An 11,644-nucleotide genomic window follows, 5' to 3' on the forward strand; every position below is an offset into this window, starting at 1 on the left:
AGGGGGATATAAATCCAAACTCTTCTTCTTCTTTCCAGAAATGGTTATCTCCTGTGCTTTGAACACTGGAGTGACTCTAGTCTAGCTACATCAGCCAAATTCACACAGGGTCTTCACAAACTCTTTGCAACCTTTCCTCTCCCCGTTGGTGCGGAATACGGATACCCTCTCCTTGAAGCCTGGCGTCTCCTTTACGGTCCTCCAAGCACCAAGCCCAAAACATTGCTCTTTCTGGTTTTAACGAAAGGCTGAGTAAATGGCTTACATCGTTCTCCTCTCCTGTATCCAGAGGTGGGATCCAGCAGATTCCCACAGGTTCCCGAGAGTAGGTTACTAATTATTTGTGTGTGCCGAGAGGGGGATACTAATTGGTGATTTTGCCACGTGATTTTTGCCTTAGTTACGCCCCTCCTCTCAGCAGCAGCGCACAGAACTGGAAGCAGTCTAGCAGGAGGTGCTCCGGCATGCGTGGCAGCCTGCGCCTGCGTGCATTCGTTTCCCGCCTAAGGACCGGCGCAGCGGCTGCGTCCTTGCCACAGCCCCGCCCAGGAATGCCCCGCCCCGGAATGCCCGGCCACGCCCCCGTCGTGTCCCGTCCAGCCTCATTGGCGCTACGCCACAGTTTGAATCCCACCACCATGGGAACCTGTTACTAAAAATGTTGGATCCCACCACTGCCTGTATCCTTACAACAACCCTGTTAGGCTGAGCAAGAGGGGCTGGCTCTGTCACCCAGCAAGATTCTGTGGCATGAGAGGGGATTCAAACGCAGATTTCCCACATCCTGGCCCTTCTGAGATAAAGCCCGTTTGGCCAGGCCCCTCACCGAAGAATCGTGGAATCTACTTGGCCGTGCCTCTATCCCAGCCTCCCAGCCCAGCCTGAACATTGATGTGTTCCAGAAAGCCTTGATGCGGCTGGATTATTATTTGTACTTATTTCTATTGGCCTTATTGATTTTTTTAATATAAACCAGGACCGGTGCAAATCGGAAGCAGGCTTTCAAACGGGGTCTGACTGCTTTGCGCTGACCTTTTACTGATTTGATTTGGTTTAATGACTGGCGCTAGTTTGTTCCAAATACTTTGTGTGTGTGTGTGTTCAGTTTTTATCCTGTTGTTATTTCAGCTGCAATTCTCTGTACAGTTTTTTCCCCCCAATTCACTTTGTCCTGTAAAGCTTCAGTACTTTATTTTGAACCTGTTTTCTAAAACGTTACCTAAATGCATATGAGGTTCTTGCTTCCTTCATGCTATTGTTACAACAACCCTGAGAGGTAGCCCAATGGCGCCCAGTAAACTTGGCTTCATGATGGAGCAGAAATGGGTAGCCTTCCAAATCCTGTTCTGATACTCTAACCCAGTGGTGGCGAACCTATGGCACGGGTGCCAGAGGTGGCACTCAGAGCCCTCTCTGTAGGCATGGGCAAACAGAGTGCCCCTCCCCCCCCCCCACATCTAGGCTGGCCTGGGCCACTGAGCTCGATTATTAGCATTAAACCTAAGACCTAGTTTTGGGGAAGCAGTGTAGGTAACCCTGTTAGACGCTGTTAAACCCCACTGATTTTCATGCAAAGAACTAAAGCATGATCCTTTACCTGGGAGTAAGCTCAGTTGCTGGCAATGGGGCTTGCTTCTGAGTAAACCCTCCTAGGGTCGTGATTCACCCATTGGAAGAGTTGCACAGTTGCTTCAAAGCAAAGCTAATGACTACCACCAAGCTTACTCCCGAGTAACGCACGCCTCGGAGCCACCCGTTTTTTCTAAACGGAAACCTCAGTACTCAGGTTAAATTGCCGTGTGGGTTTTGGGTTGCAGTTTAGGCACTCGGTCTCGAAAAGGTTCGCCATCACTGCTCTAACCACTACACCACACTTCTTTTCCAGAACTGGATAGGTAGGACAGAAATAGAGAGAGCCAGCACTGTGTAGTTGCTTGGAGCATCAACTCATGATTTGGAAGATCCGGATTCAAATCCCACCCTGCCCCTTTCAGCAACCACACGCCCTTCCACTATTGCCAAAACCACCTAAAAATGCCCATCCTTGGGAAATGGCGTGCAATTTTAATTCTCGTTTTGTGTGTGCATTTATTACATTTAATATCCTGCCCTTTCCCTTTCGGGCTTGGGGCATCCTACGGTATCCCTGCAAACCATAATAGTAAAACGTTCGAACATCCAATAAAACAACATTTCCCAAGCGGTGATTAAGTGCAGTCAACACAGCAGTAACAGATCGCACCCAAGGATCTTGACGACTTGTAAAACCATTAGCCGGGATGACAATAAAGATGTTGAATAATAGGTTGGGTGGCTGGTTGGTGGGGGAAGGGTAGGCCCAGATGGTTAACCGTAGCTGCCTCAACCATATGACCGGCAGAACAGCTGTGCCTTACACCAATCCTTAAGTCATGTACAACCCTGCTTTCCTGGGACATTTATAGTACATTTTGATTCCTAAGAGCCAGTTTTAGAAGAGGATTCTTGGTCAAGACGTGTGGGATAAAACGAACACCAAATATATTGTCGAAGGCTTTCACGGCCGGAATCACTGGGGTGCTGTGTGGTTTCCGGGCTGTATGGCCGTGTTCTAGCAGAATTCTCTCCTGATGTTTCGCCTGCATCTGTGGCTGGCATCCTCTGAAGATGCTGCTAGAACATGGCCATACAGCCTGGAAACCACACAGCACCCCAGAACACTAAATAATCTTTGGCAACGCACACAAATCCAGCCCATTTTGGGGTGGCGGTAGCACCTATACCAGTGATGGCGAGCCTTTTCGAGACCAAGTGCCCAAACGGCAACCCCAAACCCACTTATTTATCGCAAAGTGCCAATGTGACAATTTAACCTGAATACTCAGGTTTTAGTATAGAAAAACACGGTTGGCTCCAAGGCGCGCGTTACTCGGGAGTAAGCTTGGTGGCAGTTGGCGGCTCTGCTTTGAAGCAACCGTGCAACGCTTCCAACGGGTGAATCATGACCCTAGGAGGGTTTACTCAGAAGCAAGCCCCATTGCCAGCAACCGAGCTTACTCCTAGGTTTAGTTCTTCACCTGAAAATCAGTAGGGTTTAACAGCGCTTAACAGGGTTACCTACGCTGCTTCCCCAAAACTAGGTCTTAGGTTTAATGCTAATAATCTCCCTGAAATAATTACACTATAATCACATGACGAACTCTGTGCACGCGTGCCCACAGAGAGGGCTCTGAGTGCCACCTCTGGTACCCGTGCCATAGGTTCGCCACCACTGACCTATACCCACGATTTTAAATGCGTAAGGCAATCCCCGCTCTTTATGGGGCACAATCCGGCCCTATTGATTTCGATAGGAGCCCCTTCCGCAGAAATGAACAGTATGCCAAATGGTTTTGAGAGAGAGAGAGAGAGAGAGAGAGAGAGAGAGAGAGATTTCTACTTATGCTTATTACCTGCCCTTCACCACACTCTCAGGGCAGGTAATAAAACAAGGAAGAGAGAAATTAAAAAGGAAGAGAGAGGCATTATAAAAGCAAGCCTAAGTGGAATGCATTTGAATCAGCCGGTTCCGTTCGCATCTCTCTCCCTCGCAGCCCCTGGGAAGAAAATTTCGTTTCCCTTTTTATCCTTCCCAGAATGGCACGGAGAGCTGGAAAGACAAAGAGGGAGGAAGGAGTGAAAAAGAAAAAGAAGAAATAGATCTGAAACGGAGGGAACGCAGCTGTGTACGGTTTGGGCAGGGAGGGAAAAATCTCCTCAGTTAAAGCTGGTCCAGGGAACCCGAAACGACCTTTTCAAATTCTAGGAAGGAAAAGTACATTGTAATCGTTTTATCAGCCTTCATTTCACAGAAAGCCGGGGCCATGAATATTTCAAATTAATAAGTGGAAGGGGAAAAAAAAACCTCTGCTCTTTTGAAAATTGAAACCAGCCCCACTTAAGAGACAAACAGATTCATCGTGAGCCAGAATATAACATTGTCGGGAGAAATACGGACATAGGGTGCGTGAATTTGCCCCCAGAACGACAAGGGCCAAGCAATCCAAGACAGAGGAACGCTGCTAAGAAAACATGAAAACTAGGATTTAAATAGTGGTGGCGAACCTTTGGCACTCCAGATGTTATGGACTACAATTCCCATTAGCCCCTGCCAGCATGGCCAATTGTAGGGGCTGATGGGAATTGTAGTCCAACATCTGGAGTGCCAAAGGTACTCCACCACGAATTTAGGATGACCCCAAACACAGTGGGCTGTTTCAGCTGGGAATGGATGATATGGTAAAGCTGGCGTGCGTAGCTCCCCTAAAAATGTCACTCGCTTTTGGTCAGGAGTTAACCGCTTCTTATCAGAATCACAGAGTTGGAAGAGACCCCCAGGGGGCATCAAGTCCAACCCCCTGCAATGCAGGATCACACAATCAAAGCGCTCCATCCAGCCTCTTTTTAAAAACCTCCAAAGAAAGAGACTCCAGGACAACCCGAGGGAGTGAATCTGACTGTCGAACAGCCCTGACGGTCAGGAAGTTTTTCCTGATGTTTAGGTGGAATCTCTTTTCCTTCCCCTTGAACCCATGACTCCTGGTTCTAGTCTCCCAAGCCACAGAAATCAAGCTTGCTCCCTTACCAGCATGGCATCCCTTCAAAGATCTAAACATGGCTATCATGTAACCTCTTAACCTTCTCTTCACCAAACTAAACAACCCCAGCTCCCTAAGTCTCCTGTCGTAGGGCACGGATTCCAGACCTTTGACCATTTTGGTTGCCCTCCTCTGGACCCGTCCCAGCTTGTCAATATCCTTCTGGAATCGCAGTGCCCAGAACTGTACACAATATTCCAGGTGAGGTCTAACCAACCTGGAATACTGTGTACAGTTCTTATCTTTGTGGGCCCACTCTGCATAAAAAGTGGAGATGGAGATCACTGAGCATTTCCTAGTACTATTTATCGAGCGTTTCAGTCGGGAAAGAAGAAACGGGCAGCCACAGGCTGTCTTTCTTGAACAGAAATGGCCTTCAGATCGCCTACAATCCTATACTAGATTGTATTTATCAAACATTTCAGCCGGGAGAGCAGACGCGGGCAGCCACGGGCTGTCCAATCACACTTCTTGAACAAAGATTCTATTCGTCATACAATCCTATTCTACAGGGATTCTATAAATGTCTACAAGACTGTAGGTTTGGCGGTAACCAGGCTTAACACAGCTACCACTCTGGAAGCAATTCCCCTCCTTTCCCCCTGTTCAACAGCAGAGCAAGGCCAACAAAGTTACTCAGTGCAAAAAAACTGGAATTCCAGCTCTGAAACTCCATATATGGTTAAGCCGAGATCTGGGAAATCTCTGAAGGCAGCACAGAGAACCGCTGGACCAAGGCTGGTTCTGGGATGAAAGGCGGCAGGAGGGTGGGGGGGGTATGAAAAGAGAATTTGCCCCATTTAACAGATTTGATTATGGTGTTGCCAACTTCCAGGGCAGGACTGGATCTCTCCTGGAGTTATTTCGCTGTTGAGGTCCCCTGTAGAAAATGGTTCTTCTGGGAGGATACACTCTATGTCAGTGTTGGCGAACCTTTTGAGACCGAGTGCCCAAATTGCAACCCCAAACCCACATTTATGCAAAGTGCCAACCCGGCAATTTAACCTGAATACTGAGGTTTTAGTATAAGTAAAGCGGTTGGCCTGCGAGGCATCTTACTCGAGGAGTAAGCTTGGTGGTATTGGTGGCTTTGCTTTGAAGCAACCGTGCAACTCTCCCAACGGGTGAATCACGACCCTAGGAGGGCTTGCTCAGAAGCGAGCCCCATTGCCAGCAACTGAGCTTACTCCCAGGTGGGGATTGCACTTTTGTTCTTAGCATGAAAATCAGTGGGGTTTAACAGCTTAGGGGTTACCCTACACTGCTTCCCCAAACTTGGTCTTAGGTTTAATGCAATAATATCTAATCTGGAGGAACGGGTTTGGTTCCCTGCTCTGCTGCCTGAGCTGTGGAGCAGCTGGGTGACCTTGGGCCAGTCACCCAGCTTCTCAGAGCTCTCTCAGCCCACCCACCTCACAGGGGTGTTTGTTGTGAGGGTGACTTCTTCTTCTTGGGGAGCACTCTGCGCGTGCCCACAGAGCGGGCTCTGAGTGCCACCTCTGGCACCCGCCACCACTGCTCTATGGCATTATGCCCCCACTGATATTCGCCCACCTCCCCAAACCTGTTTAGGGCCCACCCCCAAATCTCCAGGAACTTTCCCGGTTCTGAGTCGGATCAAAACTGCCTCTTTGCAGATTCGCTGGAGGGATTCTCCCTGTCGGGACTGCGGGGGCTCTTGGCGCTTGGGGAGGGAAAACATTTCAAAATAAGCTCAAACTTATAAGCCCCGTTGGGTACAGGAAATAAGCCAGACTGGTCAGTTTGGGTCTGCTAAATACAGTGAAGTCACAAACAGCAAACAACTAGCCCCCCCCCCCCCGCCCAAAGAATGACAGCAACATCGTTTTCTCCTAATGGATCTCTACAGCAACATCCTCTTAGGATGACTCAAAAGGGGCAGGAAGCCACACAGTTTGCGTCAGGCGTGGGGTGGGGGAGGCAGGAAAGGGGATAGATTCTTCCTAGGAGAACAAGAGGCAGAAATCAACTGGGAGGGAGGGGGCGGGGTGTCAATGACAACCTGTCACTCAACAGCGCGGGATTGCATCATAGCCAGCCCTGGAATCTACAAAAACACTCCAGAGGGGGCCCAGGAACGCGTGCATTTTATTTGCAAGAATCGCAAACTGGGGGGGAAAGTTTCAGACCCGATCGAGGAGCTGGAGTTCAATGCAAACATCATCCCCCCCCCCTTCTTACTGGGTGCTTTTGCCAATGGGGGGGGGCGGGGCAGAGAAGAGAAGAGACAGGACTTCTTGGGATACATATTTTGTTTTTCCTCGCCCGCCCGCTTCAAAACGCCATAGCCGGAGGAAGTCTTGCGGGAGGATGCCCGGGGGCCGTCACAATGTTACGTTTCGCGTCCCCGCCCCACTTCTTTTTTCCTCTTTTGGGAAAAAAAGGGGTTTTTAGCACCCCCCACCAAAAAAGACAGGGCTAAAAGGTTGGGGGGGGGAGGGAGGTTGATGCGTGGGGCTCCCTTCAGAGGAAAAGGCTTTTAGCAAGCTCGGCTCCGGGGGCGGCTAAGAACTTGAGCCCCACCCCAAGGCAAATCTTTCCGCGTGGGGGAGAAGGAAGCAAATCCAACCCCATAAACGCTCCCCATTTGAAGGCTAGAACAGGAGGGAGCAAATGAGTATATTAATCAACCCCCCTATGACTTTTGCAATTGCCCACAAGGCATTATAGGGTGGAGAGGAGGAATGGTTCCCTCCTTCTTTGGGGGGGACCCATGATTTGGGTCTGGGGGTACAGGGTGGGTTGACAAGAGGAGGGGTTGTCGAAATCTCTCTCTCCAACAGCAGACAACAGCTGGCTTGTTTGGCCCAGACTAGGCCGCACGTCCCTCCCCCCCCCCCACCCCCACTGATCACCATAGAAACCACATCAGAAGACAAGCCCCCCCCCCCCATATCCTCCCCCATATCCTCTCTACCAGCAAGGTCTGGAAACCAGCAGACTTAGGGAATTAGGGGGAGGGGAGGCAGCTACAGACAAGCAAGGATGCACTTTTAGAAACCTCCCCCCCCCCCAACAATCCCATTTCCTGGGGCAGCAAAGCCCCCCACCCCACAAAGCCAGGCCAAATCTCAATTTGCGCGCCCCCCCCCCCCAATAAAATTCGTAGGAAGGGAGGGGGCGGCACATTTACTCAGCAGCAAAGAGAGATGGATTGAGAAGGGGAGGGGGCCCCCAAAGCACGCATGGGGAAGTTAATCAATATTATTCCTAATAAACCCTCCCCCCCCTTAAAAAAAAACCCCCACTAGGGATAGCGCACAGCGTACAAGGAAACAGGCCCTGCGAAAGCAAGCGCAGGCTTACAACAACAAGGGAAGGCAAACATATTTTGCAATAAAGCTGAACGGGAGGGATAGCGGACCAGGAAGTCTGGCGCACAAGGGAGCAACGCCTCCCCCCCACCCCCACCCCCAGCTGCACCCCCTAATATCTGGGGGGGACCCCTGAACACTCACCAGCTCCTCTTCGGGGCTCAGCTCCGCGGCCATCCCGGCTTCTCCCAGTGCCTGAGTCGAAAATGGGGTGGTTTTTTTCCTGCCTCCCAAACTTTTTCCAAAGCTGTCCCCCTCCGAGAAATTGCAGATAATGGGCTCCGCTGTTTTCACCCCCCCCCCCAAAAAAACACCCCAACAATCAAGGCGACCCCGTCAGCAATTCAGGCGACTCCCCAACTTCGCTTTCTTCTCCATGGGATCTATTCCCCCCCCCCCCACTCCCAAAACTGGGGGGAAAAAAATATCTATTTTCAACTTGGCCAAAAACAAAAAAAAAGCGGTCTTGCCTGCGTGGGTTTCCCTTCGCAATCGCCTCCCCCATTAACTTCGTGGGGTTTTCCCCCCTCCAAGCTGCCAATCGCCCCCCCCCCCCGTCCCCCCTTCTCGGGCCTTGCTAACTTATTCAATCCGGATCTTGCCTTTGCTGGAAATATCCTCTGGACTGGGCATATTGCAATATTGGGGGGAAGTGGATTAATCCCCCCCCCCCCAAAAAAAAGACCTCTTTCGAAATTGCAAAACTTCCCAGTCCACACCTTCTAAAATAAATAAAAACACCCGGTTTTGCAATCCGGATTATTTTGCACGCTGGCAAACCCCACAGATCTTCAGCCTCCTGTTGCTCCGGTTTTTTTTTTTTTTGGGGGGGGGGGTTAGGCGGCGCCTGCGCAAAACAGACCGTGCAGACCAAAGAATCCCCCCCCCCGCCTTGTGTGTCTCATTCAGATCAGAGAATCGCCTTCCTCTGCGCCTCCATGGCTGAGCGTCTCTTCGCAGCCCTCATTCCTCAAAAGCAACAGTCGGAAGAGAGAGAGAGAGGAAGGAAGCAGGGTGGCCCCCCCCCTCGCCGCCCCCAGCTGACGGCCAATGCAATTTCCCCTTTCGCTCATCTACATCCCGGGCTCCATTGAGAAACTGAATCCCATTCACAAAGCAGAAGACCAGCAGAGAGAGAGAGAGGGAGGTGGATCAGAGGGAATAACTAGCACAAACCAGGGGAAACGGGAAGCTCCCTGCGAGGGAGAGAGGAGAACAGAAGGTCAGACCCACACACACACACACACACAAACGCACACTCTGCACAAAGGCTTTGCTTACCTGGGCAATAAGATCCCAGGCGCCAGACCTATGCAGCAGGACTGGCCAACACCCCGCCCCCCTCTCCAAGATAAGGGGTTTCGAGCTGTTAGGGGTTTTCCAGGATGCGTTTGGCCCGAACCGTTTGTATTTATGATATTTTGTATTGTATTTGTTTTATATTTTATTGCACACCGCCCAGAGCCCTTCGGGGGTTGGGCGGTCTATCAAGACCAATAAATAATAATAATAATATATAATAATATAATCTGGGATATTTGTTTTATATTTTGTACTTTTGTAGAACCCGCCGAGTTGGAAGCGGTCTATCAAGACCAATAAATAATAATAATATAATAATAATATAATCTGGGATATTTGTTTTATATTTTATTGTACACCGCCCAGAGCCCTTCGGGGGTTGGGCGGTCTATCAAGACCAATACATAATAATAATATAATATAATCTGGGATATTTGTTTTATATTTTATTGCACACAGCCCAGAGCCCTTCGGGGGTTGGGCGGTCTATCAAGACCAATAAATAATAATAATATAATAATAATATAATCTGGGATATTTGTTTTATATTTTATTGCACACAGCCCAGAACCCTTCGGGGGTTGGGCGGTCTATCAAGACCAATAAATAATAATATAATAATATAATCTGGGATATTTGTTTTATATTTTATTGTACACCTTAGAGCCCTTGAGGGTTGAAGGTCTATCAAGACTCAATAAATAATAATAATATAATAATAATATAATCTGGGATATTTGTTTTTTTATATTTTATTGTATACAGCAGAAACCCGAGGGGTTGAAGTCCTATCAAGACCAATAAATAATAATCTAATATAATCTGGGATATTTGTTTTATATTTTATTGCACACAGCCCAGAACCCTTCGGGGGTTGGGCGGTCTATCAAGACCAATAAATAATAATATAATAATATAATCTGGGATATTTGTTTTATATTTTATTGTACACCGCCCAGAGCCCTTCGGGGGTTGGGCGGTCTATCAAGACCAATAAATAATAATAATATAATAATAATATAATCTGGGATATTTGTTTTATATTTTATTGTATACCGCCCAGAGCCCTTCGGGGGTTGGGCGGTCTATCAAGACCAATAAATAATAATCTAATATAATCTGGGATATTTGCTTTATATTTTATTGTACACCACCCAGAGCCCTTTGGGGGTTGGCCGGTCTATCAAGACCAATAAATAATAATAATAATAATATAATCTGTGGCTGGCGTCTTCAGAGGCAGTTCTGGATAGAAAATTGCTCTCGACTGTCCGGCAAAGTGGTTGTCTCACACACACACACACACACACAAAACCCCTCTCAGTTCTGGAGGCTTTTTGCATTTGTAAATTAGAAGAGTTTGGATTTATATCCCCCCTTTCCCTCTCCTGTAAGGAGACTCAAGGTGGCTTACACTCTCCTTCCCCCCCCCCCACAACAAACACCCAGAGAAGTGGGTGGGGCTGAGAGCGCTCTGAAGAATTGTGACTAGCCCCAGATCACCCAGCTGGCTTGTGTTGCAGCGCACAAGCTAATCTGGTTCCCCAGACAAGCCTCTGCAGCTCAAGTGGCAGAGCGGGGATTTATTTTATTGGATTTTATTGTATATTTATTGTGCTTTATCATTGTTTGTTGTGCACCGCTCAGAGCCCTTTGGGCATGGAGCAGTATATGAAATTGAATAAACAATAATAATGCCAGCTGGGGGACCTTGGGCTAGTCACAGTTCTTTGGAGCTCTCTCAGTCCCACCCACCTCACAGGGTGTTTGTTGTTGGGGGGGAGGGAGGGAGGGAAAGGAGACTGTAAGCCCCCTTGAGTGTCCTTGCAGAAGAGAAAGGGGGGGATACAAATCCAAACTCTTCATCTTCTTTTATTTATTTACTTAGTGAATAGTCTTCCTTCCTCATGGGACCCCAAAACAGCTTAGATGATTTTTGTCTCCGTGTTATCTTCACAACAATATTGTGAGGTAGGGTAAGCTTCATGCCTCGGACTGGAAGAGTACCGCCAAGCTGCAGAATTTAAGAGTGGGGGCAGACTGCGCCCTGAGAGCCCCCCTCTCTGTTTTGTATTTAAATTAAAAGTTTCTCGTCCTCATGATTGCAAAGGTACTCCTGGGAGCGAGCGGGTAATGTGTGGTAAAACTTCAGAAGGCAAAAGCTGTCCGATTCTCATCCCAGAACCAGCGTAAGAGGTCAAAGTTTTGATTTTGGAGAACCTGGAAACAGATACACAAGTGAGGTCACGTGGAAAAGCTGCGGCCAGAATGTCAGATGAGAAGCAGAGAGGTCTGAATTCAAATCCCTGTGACATCTCTGCGGCCCTGAGTCCGTCCAACACTTTCTTAAAGTTGAGGAGGAGGAGGAGGAGTTTGGATTTATACCCCATC

The 11,644-nt window shown here is 48.7% G+C and overlaps 1 protein-coding gene across 1 annotated transcript in view; it reads right to left on the reverse strand.

The window, feature by feature from the left end:
- Positions 1–8,953, reverse strand: part of PTPN9 (protein tyrosine phosphatase non-receptor type 9) — a 43,925-nt gene extending 34,972 nt beyond the window's left edge. The window contains 1 exon segment of the mRNA XM_048481828.1: positions 8,096–8,953. Within this exon segment, the coding sequence (XP_048337785.1) occupies positions 8,096–8,128 (33 nt within the window). The 5' untranslated portion in view covers positions 8,129–8,953.
- Between the last annotated feature and the right edge of the window lie 2,691 nt (positions 8,954–11,644).

The sequence above is a fragment of the Sphaerodactylus townsendi genome, linkage group LG17 (genome assembly GCF_021028975.2).
Source record: "Sphaerodactylus townsendi isolate TG3544 linkage group LG17, MPM_Stown_v2.3, whole genome shotgun sequence".
Classification (NCBI taxonomy): domain Eukaryota; kingdom Metazoa; phylum Chordata; class Lepidosauria; order Squamata; family Sphaerodactylidae; genus Sphaerodactylus; species Sphaerodactylus townsendi.